Below are 18,053 nucleotides of genomic sequence, written 5' to 3'. Positions count from 1 at the left end.
CCCTCCAACCTCCACCCTGGCCAACTTCTAAAGGTCACTGGTAGGGTGGGGAGAAGAATAATGAAATGCTGGGTAGTGGGAGCTGGGAAGAGCTCTGGGCTGTGTGGTTAAGCAGTACTGGTATAACATAAGAAACAATGACTGCATCAGAGAAAACTGTGACTTTTTTGCTTCTAAATTATACACTGCTGAACTGACTGGTTCATATTTTGCTTTTTTTTTTTAAAAAAAAGTTCACTTTTGAACTGAAAACTTTCTTGTATCAACAATTCAAACCTAAGTGCAGTTTCCAGGCCAAATTACGGAAAAAAATAGTTTACAATTAAAAATCAAAGTGTGATGGAAAAAATATAACACTACTGCAGCAGCAGAGAAAAATATTTTGAACTTTATAATACTGATATTAAGCATATCAATCTAGAATCTATATATATAATTAAATGTCTTGAAATAAATGATTTGTTTTATCTCCAGCGAGAGCTTCTTGATGTTGTAGACAATAATGAGTCTGCAGTGATTGTTGCGCCTACTTCATCAGGGAAAACCTATGCATCATTTTATTGCATGGAGAAAGTTCTGAAAGAGAGCAATGAAGGAGTAGTTGTATATGTTTCACCAACAAAGGTATGGCTATATATAATTACATATTTTGTATGTTGACTATAGTATTTCCCGATATGATTAAAAACAATTTTGGTGATTATTTAAATTGATTTAGATTATATATGTCTGTTTTAATTAGACATATCTACTTTAATTAAATATGTTTAGAAATATCCCACCTGATATACAGAATTTAGTTTATGTTAATATTCATACAGCACTTTGAAGGTGGAAAGCACTAAATAAGTGTGTATTATGTCAATGATGAAAGTAGCATTTGATCAGGGTATAAAAAACATAGAAACCTAATAATTGCCTGCTGGATCAGACCCAAGGTCAATCTAGTCAAATATCTGGTCTCTGATAGTGGTAGTACCAGATGCTTCAGAGAAAGGAGCAAGAAACCCCACAATAGGCAAATGTGGGATAATCTTTTTTATGAAGGTCTTATCCTAATTCCAAATAGTTAAAAATGGTCTTAAACCATGAAGCATGGGGTTTTATATTCCTTTCAAAGCTATTTTTTAGCATTAACTGTTATAAGTCTGGATATTAACACACAGAAACATTCAGTGAATATGTGATGCATCTAATACATGTGCAGTTTTTCAATACTGCATGTGAAATCAAATGTTGTGCACAGTTATGATTGTTAGGAATCCAAATGCCATTTTCATTTGCAAGTAAAGAATATGTGCACACAAATTTTGCCTGCACCCTTAGAGTCTGACTTTGGAAAATTCTGGAACATACTGTAGAATGTGATCTATATTTTAAACTTTTGCAGAAAGAGGTAAAATACAGAATTAATATTAATATATACACCAGCTCACACATCAAGTTTCTTCAATATCAGTTATGAATGAAACTAAAAAATAAGGGTTGTTATAGTACTCTAAACTTTTATTGCTGATCTAAATTAATATTGGTGTCATAAATTGTGAAGCCTCTGCACATCTCAGAGCACCATACTAATATAGATGTACACTTTCTAATAGATTTATTAATGATCTGTTTTATGTAATAATGACTAGGCTCTTGTAAACCAAGTGATGGGAACTATATACAATCGGTTCACCAAGACATTGCCTCATGGATTAGTAGTAGGTGGAACTTTCACAAGGGATTATCGCCATGATACCCTGAACTGTCAGGTACGGTATTCTAGATGTATTACTGCATACTATATTTATTTAAATAGTGACTTTTGCACTTTTGATTGACTCCTCAGAAAGTTTATTTTTGACTATAATAATGTTGGCATAACTATATAAAGATTAGAAAAAATCTGAGTTACTTGAGCCCAAGGTTCCATCCTGCCTACTAGGAACTCTCTACCTGTAGGGCACAACCTACATGTTGGCCACGAGGAGGCTTTGGCTTGATTGTATGCTGTAGTTGAGAAATACAGAAAGAAAACCAATCAAAATCCTTCAAGCATTAGCACCCAGCAGGTGCAAGATAGGGAAATGAAAGAGATTCTCTGCTCCCTTCTTTTCTCCTGCTGCTGCTGTACAACCCAACTCCAGTGCAAACTCAAACCCTCCCTTCCACATGCTCAACTCCTAACCTTCTGTATAGTGCTGAGCTCCAGATTGAGGTTCCACAAGAAAGTGTGGAGCCCACAGAAGACCGTGTGTGGAATTGAGAGAGGATGGAGAAATACAGCCCATTGAGCACCAGCACACTTTTGCTCACCTTCAGAGCCTTCAATATCTCCCACCCCTAGTGGCTCCCACGAGCACCAGCCTCCCTTCCAGTAGCCTCACCACGCTATATATCCTCACCAGTCTTCATACCCAGCGTTTTCCTATTCAGCATCCATCACCAAAACCACACTGGGGTTCTTGATATGACTCCAGTCACACAACTAATGGCCTTCAAGGGTGCAAACGGTAGGATTTAGATTGATCCTGGCAAAAAAACTATGGATGGATTTTCTTGGTTGAAAACAGCTTCTGTGGATGCCTTAAACTGAAAGTCAGGCTAAGCTATTATAGCTAAGCTAATTAAAGATCCCAAACCCCCAAACACAGTTTTCACCCTGAAAAAGGAGGAGCCTCTATTAAGTCCATTAGGGACTTTGCTGTTGCTACTGATTTTATGTGGAAGGTACTCAGCTGCAGTGGTGATGGGCTGCATTATAAAACCCTAAGATATCTAGATAGGACCACATTTATTGAACATGATAGTTAAGCTATATTATTACCTTGGCCATTACAGTTTTAGAACCACTGTTAGCTTTGCCATAAAGTAAACAACATCAATATTCATTATTTTCTCAACAGTGATATTTACACTGCATTGCATTTGAGGACTTATTCCTGTGCTGATGTTCTTCCACAAAAATAACACTACTTTTAAAAACACATAAAATATAATAAATAGAACTGCATTTTTTAAATTATTCCAACAGAAGTAGGCCAAAGCTTTTTTGTTATCTCTAACACATATTGGGCCCAATCCCAAAGCAGCATCCTTTTTCAGGGAAAAAGTGAAACAAGTCATAAACTACATGCAGTACATAGGGCAGGGCCGGCGCTTCCACTAGGCGACCCTAGGCAGTTGCCTAGGGCGGCAGGATGTGGGGGGTGGCATTTCAGCGGCGATTCCTCTGGGCGGGAAGAAAAGTGGCCGCGGAAACGCCACCAAGAACCAGGGCTGCCCAGAGGGGTTTCTTCCGCTCCCGGTCTTCGGCGGAAATTCGGCGGTGGGTCCTTCACTCGCTCTGGGACCCGCCGCCAAAGTGCCCCAAAGACCCAGAGTGGAAGGACCCCCGCTGCCGAGAATGCTGCTTCAGAGGAGGAGCTGCCGCCAATTACTGAGGAGGAGAGCTGTCGCCTAGGGCGGCAAAAACCCTGGTGCCGCTCCTGACATAGGGACCCTGGTGCAGTACTCTAGCAAAATGTTGTGATTCTCATATACATAATAGCATCAGTGCATGGTGGATCAGGTTAAACTTAAAGTTTATTTATATTTTGCATATCTGGAGATCAGGCAACTTTGTCATGAACTGGGATGTGGATGGTCAGGCCTAGTGGCTGGAGCCAGAGTTAGAAACCAAAGCCAGTGGTCAGAATCAGTAGGGCAGCAGGCCTAGAACAGATGGAGCAAGACAGGCACAAGCGAGATCACAGCTGTGGGCATATGCATTGGACAGCCAGAGATCACTCGTTGCTGTTGAGCTTAAGAGCCGGCTTGCTGACTTGGCCAAACAGGTGGCGTAGTCAATCAAGTGTCCCTGCTGTGGGTCAGCTGTGCTCATAGGCAGCCCAGAAACTAGGCAGGTGCAGCTGCAAGTCCTCATTGCTGACACTATACATTTATAATTACCCTCCCTTTTCAATTATGAAAGCTATTTTTTTTTTACATTTCATTTGTCAGTAGGCTTAGAAGTAATACGTCACAAACATTTCTTTTCAGATACTTGTGACAGTGCCTCAGTGTTTAGAAATCTTGTTGCTATCTCCTCATCGCCAGGATTGGGTCAAAAGAATAAGATATGTTATATTTGATGAGGTAGGTGTCTTTTAACAGGAATCAAATTAGCTAATGTATGAAATGTTTGAAAGAAGGAACCAATGACTGCATTTTTCAAAATATCTGTTATTACTGGCCAGCGCCCATCTCTGGGAATATAGCTGTAAACTTCTTAATTTTCAAGACATAAATTCTTCCACTTCCATCTCAACCCTCATCGTACCTCTATATTTAACTGCATAAAAATTTACCAATTTTTTTGGAAAAAATTGAAATGATAAATCTCACCAAATCTGACACTGAGCATACAATTTAGGGGCAGATTCTGTATTCCTTATGCATCTAAGACTGCTAGTGAAGTCTGTGGGAGGCTTGGGTACAAAATGAATATAGTGTTGAGTCCTTCAGATCTGATCCAATACCACTGTAGTCATTAGAAGGACTCAGTGGGCGGGAGTGGGCCCTTAATGACACATGCAGCAATTTCTGAATTTTTGGCACTCATTTAGTGAAGTAAGTTATTTTTCTCATTACAATGTATTTCCATATTTTAGGCTGATTTTTTTCCCATATATATATAGGTACATTGTCTTGGTGGGGAAATTGGAGCAGAAGTTTGGGAGCACCTCCTGGTTATGATTCGATGTCCCTTTCTGGCTCTCTCTGCAACTATCAGTAATCCTGAACACCTTACTGAGTAAGCATGAACTTTTTTTTACTTATAAGAGCATGTGAATTATATACATTGGATGGGACAAAATTACCTCAGAGAGTACAGCATGAAATGTAGGTGAAAATATTCATGTTTATTTAAAAAATATCTGGTTCAGAGCTGGATTGCTACAGCTCTTACTTGGTAAGGCCCAATACCTCTGCCTGGCCCAGCTCACATTGTGACTCCAGCTGTGGTGGAGAGAGCAGAGGTTCCTCCCTGATACCCATTGCCATGAGCAGGGAGAAGATAGTGGAATGAGCTCTGGCTACACCCCACTACTTGCTTCTGCCTGGAGAAGTGCCAGAAATTGATTTTTATAGGATCTAATCACATCAGCCACACCATCAGAGGCTCGTTCACCTGCACATCTACCAATGTGATATATGCCATCATGTGCCAGCAATACCCCTCTGCCATGTACATTGGCCAAACCAGACAGTCTTTACACAAAAGAATAAATGGACACAAATCAGACATCAAGAATTATAACATTCAAAAACCAGTCGGAGAACACTTCAACCTCCCTGGTCACTCAGTTACAGACCTAAAAGTCTCAATTCTCCAACAAAAAAACGTCAAAAATGGACTCCAACGAGAAACTGCAGAATTGGAATTAATTTGCAAATTGGACACCATTAAATTAGGCTTGAATAAAGACTCGGAGTGGATGGGTCATTACACAAAGTAAAAACTATTTTCCCATGATGATTTTCCCCTACTGTTACTCACACCTTCTTGTCAACCACTGGAAATGAGCCATCCTGATTATCACTACAAAAGTTTTTGTGCTGATAATAGTCCACCTTAATTGATTAGTCTCATTATAGTTGGTATGGCAACACCCATTTTTTCATGTTCTCTGTGTATATATATCTTCCTACTGTATTTTCCACTGCATGCATCCGGTGAAGTGGGTTTTAGCCCACGAAAGCTTATGCCCAAATAAATTTGTTAGTCTCTAAGGTGCCACAAGTATTCCTCATTCTTTATACACAAAACGGTAATTTGTTATTATATTGATGGCCATATTTGTTGTTTTCTTGTCTACATCTAGTCATGAGTGATTCAGTTTGGCAGAAGTCAGAACTCCTTTTTCTTGCTGAACTTTCTCCCCCCAACCCCCATTACAAGAACAAAATTCAAATTCAAGGATTTTATTTATTTATTTATTTATTTATTGTGAGGTAGGAGAAAAGTTTGGTTAAGGGAGTTGTAAAGGTTGCTTTCACAATGTTTCCACAAAATCAAGGAATGTAGCTGAGGCTCAGATTTTAAAAACATAGCCACATATTTACATATTTTGCCTTTTAACCTATTCTAAATACATCTATTTTCTTTCAGTTCTTTTACAGAAGCTTTACCTTTACAGTAACTCCTCACTTATCGTCCTCCTGCTTAACGTTGCTTCAAAGTTACATCGCTGCTCAATTAGCGAACATGCTCGTTTAAAGTTTTGCAATGCTCCCTTACAACGTCGTTTGGCTGCCTGCTCTGTCCACTGCTTGTAAGATTCTGTGGAAGAGCAGTGACTTTACAAGGGAGCATTGCACAAGTTCCTCTTCTCCGCCTCCTTCCCCGCCCTCCCAACGCTTAGGACTTTCTGGGAGCTCGGGGGAGGAGCGGCGAAGTGCTACGTCTCCACTCCTTCCCCTCCCTCCTAGAAAGTCCTAAGCATTGCCAAACAGCTGTTTGATGGCAGGGAAGCGCTGGGAGGGAGGGGGATGAGTGGGGAAGCGCCGTGTCTCTGCTCCTCCCCTCCCTCCCAGAAAGTCCTAAGTGCCGCCAAACAGCTTAGGACTTTGGGGGTGGGGGAAGGAGCGGGGATGAGGCTGCTCTGGAGAGGAGGTGGAGTGGGGGTAGGAAGAGGTGTGCCTGGAGTGAAGCAGGGATAGGAAGAGGCAGGCCTGGAGCATCCCTAGCAAAGTCGGCGCCTGTTCTTCTCCAGGGAAGCTGCCACTGCTGCTGCGAAGGTGCCTAGCGTCCTTGCCTGCAGCGGGCTGTGCCTGTGTGGGGTAAGCCTGGGGACCTTCCCAACCACAGTACAGTACTCTACAGTATCTGCCTTTTGTCTGCCCCCAAAAAATTTCCTTGGAACCTAACCCCCCTCATTTACATTAAATCTTATGGGAAAATTTGATTCATTTAACATTGTTTCACTTAAAGTTGCATTTTTCAGGAACATAACTACAACGTTAAGTGAGGCGTTACTGTATTTTGTTCTTTCACTCTAGGTGGCTACAGTCAGTAAAAAGATACTGGCAACTTGCTGAAAGTACAATAGAAGAAAGCCCTGGTTCTTCTACAACTGCCAGGAAATGTACAAGGAAGCAAAAACTACAAAAAACAAAAAAATCATATCGAGTTAGACTAGGTCTGTATCAGAATATTTTTAAATATAGAAAATATCATTTGTGGCCCCAATCCTGCAAAGATTTACACATGTACTAAAGTTTATGAACTGTGAATAGTTCCTTCAAAGTAAAAATCTTTACAGAATGGGTCCTTAATTTTTAAAAAAAACAAGTGTAGATGCAATTCATAAATAAATTTATGCTTGTATATACAGTATTGCATGGAGAGAGATACAATGATCTGGAAAAGTATGTGTGTTCTCTCAAGGATAATGATTTTATCATTGATCACTATCACCCATGTGCTGCATTAACAGTCAGTCATGTAAGTATAATACCAGAGTCAAAATGGTTTTATCAGATATTATATTAGCAATATTAACCAAAAAAATCATTCTGCTGATTCTTTTGTTGAATGTACATATAGATTGAGAACTATGGCCTTCCTTTAGACATTGCCTTCTCTCCACGAGAGAGTATCCAGCTATATGACATGATGGCAAAAGTCTGGGAAGAGTGGCCAAGATTACAGGTGTGTATACACAATGGTGCATGGATGATATTTTTTGAAAATACTGAGAGAGCAGTTTGCTATTATTTTTATTGCTGGTGTTTTCAAGGAGTTAGATCCTGAGGAATTTACCTGTTTCAAGAATAAAATAGTAATCACAAAGGCAGATGCAAAAAATTATGAACAGGAGCTGAAGAAAGAACTAATCAACTGGATTATACTTGGCCAAAGAGAGAAGGTAACTAAAAATGTCAGAGGCGTATCCCCTTCTGAAGCGTAAATACAATATTAATATAGTACAAGTACCCCCTAAGTTATTAAAACTAACTTTTTGCGGTTTCTTTTGTTAATTGAAAGCATTTTCTATGGCTAAAGTTCCAATGGCTCCTAATATCAGTGGTGTTTCTAATGTGTTTGGGTGAGATTTTCAAAAGCACCGAAGTGAATGGGTCATATAACTGCCATTGTGAGAGCTGGAGTCCCGACTTCCTTAGATAGTTTTAAAAATCCCACTTTTTATGTTTAATGCCTTCTCACTGGCCTTGCTTTACTTTAGTCCACTTCTTATCTTAGTGCATTCTTGAATCCCTTTGCGCAAACTATAGGTAGTGGGCATGTTTCCAGTTGAAGAAGCTTTTTTTTCTGATTAATTATATTAATTATTATTATTATTATTTGGATTACATTCACACTTAGAGGTTGTCCTAAACACTTTACAAGCACCGAATAGAAGATCTCTATTCCTATCAGCTCACAACCTGGGGCCTCACTCTATAAATCAGGAGCATCTCTGTTGAAATCAGTGGAGTCACACCAGTGTAAAACCTGTATAAGTGAGAAGAGAATCCAGCCTCTAATTAAGGCAAGATACCTCAGTGGATATACCATAACAGTAAGCAGTAAGATCGGGCAGTGGATGGAGGACAAGGGAAACAACAATAAATAATATGAAAAAGCAAAATCTCTTTAAAATGTGGTATTTTCAACAAAATGTCTAATGGTACAATGATTCTTACATTTGCAATAATTCAGCATTCATACAGCAGTTTAAGGCCTCAATCTGCATGTGGAATTCTTATTGAAATTAATCTGAGTTTCACAGAGTCCTCAAAGGATCCATTCATAGGCTGTATACTGCTGCCACAATTATGGGTGACCTTATAAAAACCTAAATAGATAGAAAGTTTAAACAGAAAGCTGGAGTTTTAAATTACTTTGATTTACATTCAACATTTACATTATTATTGTGCACCCTTTGATTTTTTTCAGGTCTCATCAAATTTTGTGTTTTCACGCCTTTAAGACCGACCCACTAGGAATCATTGCTTTATACCATCTTTTGGGCTAATTAAATTCCTGAATTTAAGCACAAATAAACTCAACACTTGCTGAAATCTGTTGTGATTACCAGAACGTGTATATGTATTTTGAATATACTGGGCCAGGTTGTGTCCTAAGCTACATCCTTGTGACCCCATTGTTGCCAGTGGGATTACACTGAGCAAGTATTCCAGAATTTGGCCCTGAAGAATAATCACAACAGCCCTGTAAGTATTATCCCCATTTTCAAGACGGGGAAATCATGAAAGAGGTGAAGTGAGCTGACTAATCAGTGACTGAGCCAGAATTAGAATTTAGGATTCAATAAGTGGTAAGGGAGCAATGTACTCTAATGTAACAAGCACATGATTCAGTGTCTGGAATTTCTGACTTCCTTGAACAAAGATATGAAGAAGGATAGTTGCCTCAGATAACAAAGTTTATAGCCTGCTCCATAACATACAGTTTGCACTATAAATCAGATCACTAACACTACTTTGTCTAGGTGCATCAGCTGCTGGAGTCCCTTAAACCTCACCCTGTTGATTGTTCAGAAAATGAAAAGCGGATCAGATTTGCACATTTTGTTAAAAAACTACAAGACATGGATAAATTGCCTGCCATATTTTTTATGTAAATATACAAATTCTTTTTTTTTAATGTATATCTTTTTACAAGAGTTAAAATGATGTATATGAGCTAATACTGACATGGCTCAGCAAGGTATGTTTTGTAATGTGCTATTTATTTTCAAGAGTCTCCTGAGATTAAGTTTTGTTTGTTAGACTGTGGTAGGTATGAATATCCATTTGATTAAAAACATTTGAAGTAAATGCTCATATTGTAGATCACAAGCACTCTCATCCTGTTCGCTTCCATGAGGTGTTAAAAAGTCTAGCTGAACTACAATTGGAACCTTTTAAACTGTGTGTGCGTATGTACACACACACGCACACACACTACATAATTAAAGGCATATCAGGAAGGTGCTCAGTGCCTTGCAACATTGGAATTGTTAAGGTTCATAGCTATAAATATATAGAGAGGTATATGCACATGTGTATATATTTATGGTATATAATCCATTTTGTATTGTCAATAATGTTTTTAAATAAAAAAAAAGCTTGATTCTTTTTTTCTCCTTTGTCTCCTGAAGAAAATGGACAATGGAGTTGTTGGGTGGTATGTGTGTGTTTGCACATGTGTATACAATTTCAAACAAAAATCTAAATGAATAGATTTAAAAAAAACATACATTTTGTTTAATTCTTTAAACAATTACAAGTATAACTGAGAGATATAAAATAATCTGAGACAAGAAATTGTCCTCAGCAATATAGGAAACTGATGTGATTGCTCAGAGATAAGTCAGAGTCTATACAGAATGACAAAAGTAAAAAGGAAAATTCTGAAAAATTGAGTCAGCTAACTATATTAAGGACCTGATTCTCAGCTGCCTTGTATCTTGCATAAATACTTACATCTGTGCAAAGTAGGCATAGAACTCTACCATCCACTTACCCACTTTGCTTAGGTGTAAGATCCAATTCAGCAAAGCATTAAGCATATGCTAAACTTTTTAAGCATTTGAGTATTTCCATTGATGTCAATAGTACTATTCATATGTTTAAAGTTAAGTATGTGCTTAAGTGATTTGTTTAATAGAGATAGGGACATATTTCTAATTTATAGAATTAACTGACAGATTACAAGACCTACTTGTGACTATTACTCTAACAGTATGACATAAGTACCTTGTTTAAAAATATGTATCTCTTTAACAATCAGCATTAACTAATCTTACTACAATTTTTGTTTTAAGGTTTAACATTCATTCAGTAGAAAGAACAGCCATGGATACATTTTATAATTTGATGAAAAAACAAAGGAGTGAACGAGATCCAAATATTGAGAAAAAAATAAAAAGTTTAACAGACAAACTAAGAAAAACAAATAAAACTCTAGGGAAATGTCTGGCTGCGTAAGTATTACTATATATTTATTATTTTATTCTGTTAGTGCTCAGAGGCCTGAATCAGGATCAGGGCCTAATTGAGTTTGATGCTGTAAAAACACATAGCATGAGACAATTCGTGCTTCAACGAGTTTATATTTTTAATACCAGGAATAATAAGTGGATGTAACAGACAAACAGATGAAATGGGCAAGGGAGAGATGATGGTTTCCACCATTTCCTTTGGCAGGCTACCTATATGGTATATAAAAACTTGTTATTTACATCCTTCAAATGTTAACAATATCCATCTCCCTAACTATATATAATCAATAGAACAGAGTGATTTTTGTGATGTCCAAACAACTCCTATCTGAGGCCCCCAAATCAAAATCAAACTTTTCAAATTCAGATATGGCAGACATAACATTGTGTAATTAAATATATAGTCATGACATCAAACCCAAGAAAAGTACATGTCAGATGTGAGATCCTCAGCCCTGCTTTGGCCCCTTTGCACCATGTAAAAGGGCCAGAGCAGCATAAAGAGGCCATTAAAAGCTCCTTTATGAGGATTCTTCTAGAGTAGGCACTGCAGAAGACAGCCATAAGGCTGCTTTCCAAGGACCTGTTTTCAAACTCTAGCACAAAAGGTGTAGGAGGCAGTGCTGCAACAAACAGCAATGTGGAGATTCCAAGCAGTGCTGCAGTACATAGGGCAGTCTTGGGAGGCTTCCTTAACTTAGCCAGGCCCTCAGGGCTGTCAAAGTTATGCGGAGACTTCTTCAGCCCCCAGAGCAGCTTAGGATTGGGAGGTGCTATGAGTTTTGTGATGTTTAGGGTACAGCACAGAATCTCACTCCAAAACTATGGGCCAGGCATTTTGGCAGAAAAAGGGCTTTTCTTTTGATAGCTACTTTCCAATATAGCCAGCCTTCTCCTACAACCTGAGTTTAAAGGATGGACCCCTGGAACACGGGCTCATGTGGACTGAGGTGATGATTGTTCCATGAAGAGTATGTTACTTCAAAGTGAATGAATCTTAAGTGTGTTTCCCTGCCTGCACTGAATGTGTCTACAGTTGAGAGCAGCTCATTCATTTCTGCTCCATTATCTACCTGGAACTTGCTTATTTTTGTCAAACATCAAGAGCCAGATTTTTAAAGGTATTTAGGCACCTAAAGATACATATAAGTGTCTAATGGGATTTTCAAAAGTGTCTAAGTGGCATCTTTGTAACCTCTGGGAGTGTACATTGTGGGTGGGGTGGGGTCTGATGTCATGATGATATTTAATTTATTTCAATGGGAGTTGGGCACCTAGGTGCTTTTGAAAATCCTAGTAGATTCCTATCTTTAGGCACCTGAATACCTTTACATATCTGGCCCAACGTCACTCTTCCTTTTTCAGATTCATGACTTTAAATCTTCCAGTTCATGTTAGCATATAACTGATACAAAACCCCTGTCGTCTTTCTCCTCCCACACTACTGTAGCATTCTTTCATTCTTCTCTTACTGTACAATAGAGTACCTATCCTTAGTTTGCAAGAATATTATACTTTCTTGGCAATATTTTCCACTTTTACATTTCTGCTTTCTTTTCAGTTTCCTCCATTTTGTATATCATTATCCTTTTTGCCCATGTAAGTCACTTTATATTCTGCCTTATACTTTAAAATGTTCTTGTTGCTTTGTATGAAGGCGATGATATAAAATTCAATTGATATATATTTAATGATTTGTGAATTTACATTAGTTTTGAGATCTTAATTTATGAGTCACTTGAAAAGGAAATGCATATTTAAAAGTTGAAAAGTCAAAAGAGTACTTTGTAATCAATTTTAATTACAAAAAAAATACCCTTTTAAAATTGTATGTTTTATACAGTAACCTAAAAAAGGAGTCTTCCACTAAACTTGAGAGAATGATCCTTAATTTGAACAAAAAACAAGATTTAAAGAAAAGACTTGAAAAGCTTACTAAGGTCCCTCCAGACAGTACTTATGCTAATTCTAAAGCTGTGGATAAAGAAGTGAGTAATTCATTATTGATAAACATAACTTTTGCTTTTGTTTTTAAACATTTAAATATAGGATAAGTATGTGTGATATCGCTGTACTTTATAATTCTGTGCTTAATCTGTCATGAAACTTGTCTAAATTGAAAGCCCGGTCCTGCAAGATACAGAGCATCTCTAGAGAGATGCTGAGTGCCTTCACCTCCATTTGATTTTTATTTTTAAGATGGATCTAGACTCATTCATCCTCCCACTGAGCTCACTGAGATCCAGGCAGGAGAGTTACTCCAGCATTAGAGCTTCTTGTAATTCCTACAGACACTATGGCCTGAGGGGAGAGGATGATTTGCCCATCCTTTGGGAATTATGGAGTGTAGAAGGCAAGGAATTCATTCCTGTGAACTCTCCTCAATGCACAGCTCTATCAGTTGCTGATCTGGGACTTTTTTTGATTAATTGATTAACTCACTTTGGAACTAGCATCACTTTCCCAGTCTTGTACACATCACAAAATAGCCACATGGTGTCATTTCAGAAAAGTGTATCTATGTAGGAAAGCGTTTAGCACATACTCAACTTTATGTAACATTGACTGCCATGTTAAATGTAATATTGATGAAGTTCCATTGATATATGACAAGACACATGCTTAAGTGCTTTCTTGAATAGGAATGAATTTAAGCATGGGTTCAACTGCCTTATACCAATAATTCTGGATTTGGCTTTTTGATAAGATAGATTCTGTCTTCAAACTATCAGACTAGAGAATAAGACATTCTGATGAATAAATATTTGTTTTACACAATGGAGTTCATCAGGATAAAACCACAAATATTGTATATGTTAAATTTCAGTAAATTAGCCAATCATTCAGGTAAACAGATGATGGAGGCTCCCAGTTAGATTGTCTGTTCATAGGACCCAATTCAGGAAACCATTTAAGCACATGCTTAAACACATATTTAAATGCTTTCCGGAATCAGAGTCTTAATGCATATTTCGTTTGTGTGTGTGTGTGTGTTTAAATTTCTTCAAATCATGTACATCAGCCTCTAGGTATGTATACATTATTTTTGGAAGAAATACGTCCATTACAATTACATTGGATCAAAGTACAAAAAAGTCTCAGTTTACAACAAAGAAATAAATGTTTTCCTCTCAATACACTTGTACCCTTGTAAACCTGCTCCCGGAGAAAATAGAGGCCTTGCACTCCTCTGAAGTTAAAAAGTTTTTTCTAATTTCCAGCCTAGATTTATTCATGGCCAATTTATTCTCATTTGTTTTTGTGCCAATATTATCCTTAGCTTAAATAGCGATTCTTCCTCCCTGGTGTTTGCCCCCCCACATTCTGAATGTATTGATAGACAGCAATTATATCCTTGCTCTCAAGAGACGAAGATCCTTTTTTAATTGTGCCAGAGGTGCAGCTAGCCCTGTAATCATGACACTTTCTTAAAGCCTTCAGTACCACTTCAGTCTTATACAGGTTCAGACTTAGCCAGCTAGCTCTTATCCAAACCCCAGCCTTTGATAGATACTGGTAAGCTAATCAATATTGCACTTGAAACAGTGAAAGCTGTTTTTGAAAATATAAGCCTTTATCTTTACCGTCAAGATAAGGAAATATTAACTGGTGTGCATGTTTCTTTCTTTCCTCATTCATCACTAATGGGTAATGCCTCCCACTTGTGGGATTCAGAATTGGTCTGGTGTTGATGCTGGAAGATCCAGGACTAAGCCCCACCCTTCAATTTAGGCCACCAGATTTTCTGCCTCTGGTGGCAGAAAAAGTTGGTGGTTCAGTTTCTTCTAAGCATTTTGTTCTATAATTTTTTATTTTGTTTTTGTGCAGTGGCAGCCTCATTTCAATTTCTGTCTCCTCTTTTGTGGTGAGGCATTACCACAGTATTGAAGCTCTAACTCTCTGGCTTCTCCAGTACAGCAACTCTTGAATGGGCTCCCTCTGCCTCAGCAGAAAAGTCCTGCAAGCATCTAGCCAAGTTCAAGAGATGCTGTAGGTAGCTTTTCAGGAGTCTCAGCGAGCAAACTATGTTCTGCTGCACAAGCATTGACTTTTGCTGTGCCAGGGCATGGGGCTTGAGAGGGCAAGCTATACCCTTCAGCTACAAGCTGCTGACCCTTGCACTGCTAGGGCACGGGCTTTGAGTCAGACTGGTATGTAAAGATTGACTCCTGCCTAAAGCCGTGACTCCACCATGGGAGGGTTGATCAGTAGCATGGGGATTGCCACGGAGAGGAGATCCCTTCACAGTCTGCTTCAGGGTAAGTCTTGCAAACTACAGAGGCTTCAGATTAAAAAACTATAAAAGTCATTGTACCCTTCATAACAATTCGTATTTTTAACGAGCTAGTGAGGTAAAAATTGGGGTTTAAATCCTTTGGATTTTGCCTTCCCACCTTGAGGGACGTGTTCGCTAGCACCTTTCTCCTCACAGGGGCTCTTTCACATGCTGTATAAGGCATATCGCCCTTCTATCACCCTGCAGTCTGGCTGGCATGCAAAAAAGCCTATTACTCCTGTGAAGCTCTGTCTCAGGCTGCAGTGTAATGGGGATTGTGCCTGCCTGGTTTTCAGCCCATAGCCTGTTGGTCTGCCAGGAAAAGGGGGCTAAGAGTATGACAGATGGAAAAGGGTCTTTCGTTCCACAGGCTGGCTCCACACTAAAGCGTAACAAACATTTCAGGCAGACTGTGACTAGAAGAGAGGCACAGGAGGACTCCGTTCCTCACACAGCTGCACCATCATGGATTACAAGGAGGCACTTTAGACTTATTAGGCAGCCAGAGAACCTTCGTTGCACCCGTAGAAAGGGACCCCTTCATCCAGATCAAGGTAGCCTGGACACTGGAAGAGAAGTGTAGTTCAGCAGGATTTCTCCATTAGCCTCATCATACTTTTTGATATCGAGACAGAACTCAGCCAGAAAATTTCATTCAGCTGGTCAATTTATATTTCTAATTTAATGAGAAGAGAAGCTGTGTTGCATAATGAGAAATGTCTTACATGATCCTTTTCTTTTTCTTTTTTCTGTTAGCAGCTTCTCTCCTCATTCATCACACCCTGGTAGTCTGGTAAATGACTGGAATACAAATTGTAACAAATTGAAATTGTTCTCTAAGGGGAGATTTAGATATTTACTTACCTGAAGGTTATTAATATATTATGTTAGGTTTTCTTAATGCTAATAATTGGTTGGTGGAGTATTGCTACAGTTTTGGAATAACACTTCTGGTAGCACGAGCTGATGGGTGGGCTTGAGGACTCCAGCGACAACGTTGTACCACCTCTGAATTCCACAGGTGGCTTGTATTACCTATTAGTGAGGAATGGGGAGAGAAGCTGCTCACAGAAAAAAATAATCAGGTAAGAATTTTCTTACTTTGTTTTACAACACTTAAATGACTGTGATTAATACTTAACATTTCTTTACAAGTAGACCTTGATGGAGATCTTTCATCGAATTAGGTTTCAAAGAAAGAGTTTCCTGCTGAGAATGTTGGCACAGAAGGGTATTGGATATCATCATGCTTCAATGTCATACAAAGAAAGACAAGTCGTGGAGATGCTTTTCAGGATGGGATATATCCGGGTTGGTAAATTATAATCATTTTTATGGACAATTGCTTTTTAAGGAATAATTTTATAATTTCTCATTATATTTAATTAAATCACAGCTTGACTCTCACCCATATAATTCACATATAAACTTATTTTCATTGACTGTGGTAAAATATATTGCACCTGGTTTACCAGCATTAATTTTTAATATATTGACAGGAGAGTTTCTAAATTAGAAACAAAATATCTAAAAATTCTAAAAGCAATCAGTTGACTGGTCCAGGACTAAATGTTACCATCTTCAAGATTAGGGCACTGAATCAGAAAATTTTAGTAGATCTCTGCACACAAAAAGAATAAGTAAACTGATACTAGATCTGCCTTTTGATTTTTATGAGACTGTATGGTTATGGGTGTACTGATTCCAAAGCCCGTTTCCGCAACATTGTATCAATACAGTACCTCCATATCACAGCGTCTGTATTTACTAATTACCAGTGAAAGTTTCTCTAAAATTAAATGTGATTATATTTAGGGAAATGAACTATGTAATGGCATGTTTGGAAGCACTAATGAGATAATGTTAAAACTTAATGATGTACTTTGCATCAAATGTAGATCATGGTTTCTCACGCTGTTGAATTATTTCCAACTGTGCTGCTACTTTGCTTTAGCATTACTGAATTAGAAGCAGATTTCCCAGGGTGCAGTTATTGTATGCTTAAAATTATCACTTTTTAAAATAATTTTATATTAAAAGTTACATAAATATTTGCACAGTTTTAAAAAAGATAAATGAAGAAAAGTTAAAGTTATATTCTAATTCTGGTATCAGAGGGGTAGCCGTGTTAGTCTGAATCTGTAAAAAGCAACAGGACCCTCTGTTGCATTCTAATTCTGTTAAATCTATTTGGGTGAAATCCTGGTTCCACTGAAGTTAATGGTAAAATTCCCAATGACTTCAGTGGGCCAGGATTGCAAACATTATTTTAAATATATGGTAATAAACCAATGTTTCAAAATTAAATAAGCAAACGAAATTAAAAATTGCTTCTTGCTGCTAATAAATGCACTTATGTTTGACTTTTCCTAGGTGGTTACAGCTACTGGATCACTTGCTTTGGGAATCAATATGCCATGTAAATCTGTTGTCTTTACTGAAGATTCTGTCTATTTAGATGCTCTGAATTATAGACAGGTATTGAAATACAGCAAGTCTCATTTATATTGAATATATATACAGACATACTTTTCCTCACAACTTTCCCCAGAAAATACCTTCTTTTTCAAATTGCTTCTGCCTATTCTGAATCATATCTGCTGCCTTTAATGCCAAAAATGAGTTTTTACTGCTTGGTACTTTTGTTAGCACTACAGAGTTGACGCTGCTCAGAAATTGAGCTGGATTGTATTCTTTCTTGTGCATTATCAACAGAGCTATTTACTAAATTAGTCAGTTACACCTGTGCAATCCCATTGCAGGAAATGCAGTTGCACAAGTGAAACTGAAGACATAAT

At 38.1% G+C, this 18,053-nt stretch overlaps 1 protein-coding gene across 2 annotated transcripts in view; it reads left to right on the top strand.

The window, feature by feature from the left end:
• LOC117878443 (probable ATP-dependent RNA helicase DDX60) overlaps positions 1 to 18,053 on the top strand; it is a 75,726-nt gene that overhangs the window by 37,027 nt on the left and 20,646 nt on the right. For both annotated transcript variants that reach the window (XM_034772632.1, XM_034772633.1), the window contains 13 exons: positions 475 to 624; positions 1,638 to 1,757; positions 4,027 to 4,122; positions 4,665 to 4,780; positions 7,030 to 7,169; positions 7,365 to 7,474; positions 7,577 to 7,681; positions 7,770 to 7,898; positions 9,486 to 9,613; positions 10,803 to 10,961; positions 12,823 to 12,967; positions 16,414 to 16,566; positions 17,629 to 17,733. In XM_034772632.1, the coding sequence (XP_034628523.1) occupies positions 475 to 624; positions 1,638 to 1,757; positions 4,027 to 4,122; positions 4,665 to 4,780; positions 7,030 to 7,169; positions 7,365 to 7,474; positions 7,577 to 7,681; positions 7,770 to 7,898; positions 9,486 to 9,613; positions 10,803 to 10,961; positions 12,823 to 12,967; positions 16,414 to 16,566; positions 17,629 to 17,733 (1,656 nt within the window). The remainder of the gene's footprint in view (positions 1 to 474; positions 625 to 1,637; positions 1,758 to 4,026; positions 4,123 to 4,664; positions 4,781 to 7,029; positions 7,170 to 7,364; positions 7,475 to 7,576; positions 7,682 to 7,769; positions 7,899 to 9,485; positions 9,614 to 10,802; positions 10,962 to 12,822; positions 12,968 to 16,413; positions 16,567 to 17,628; positions 17,734 to 18,053) is intronic.

The sequence above is a fragment of the Trachemys scripta genome, chromosome 5 (assembly GCF_013100865.1).
Source record: "Trachemys scripta elegans isolate TJP31775 chromosome 5, CAS_Tse_1.0, whole genome shotgun sequence".
Taxonomy (NCBI): Eukaryota; Metazoa; Chordata; order Testudines; family Emydidae; genus Trachemys; species Trachemys scripta.
Note: the sequence above shows the minus strand (reverse complement) of the source record. Positions and strands in the feature narration are given on the sequence as shown.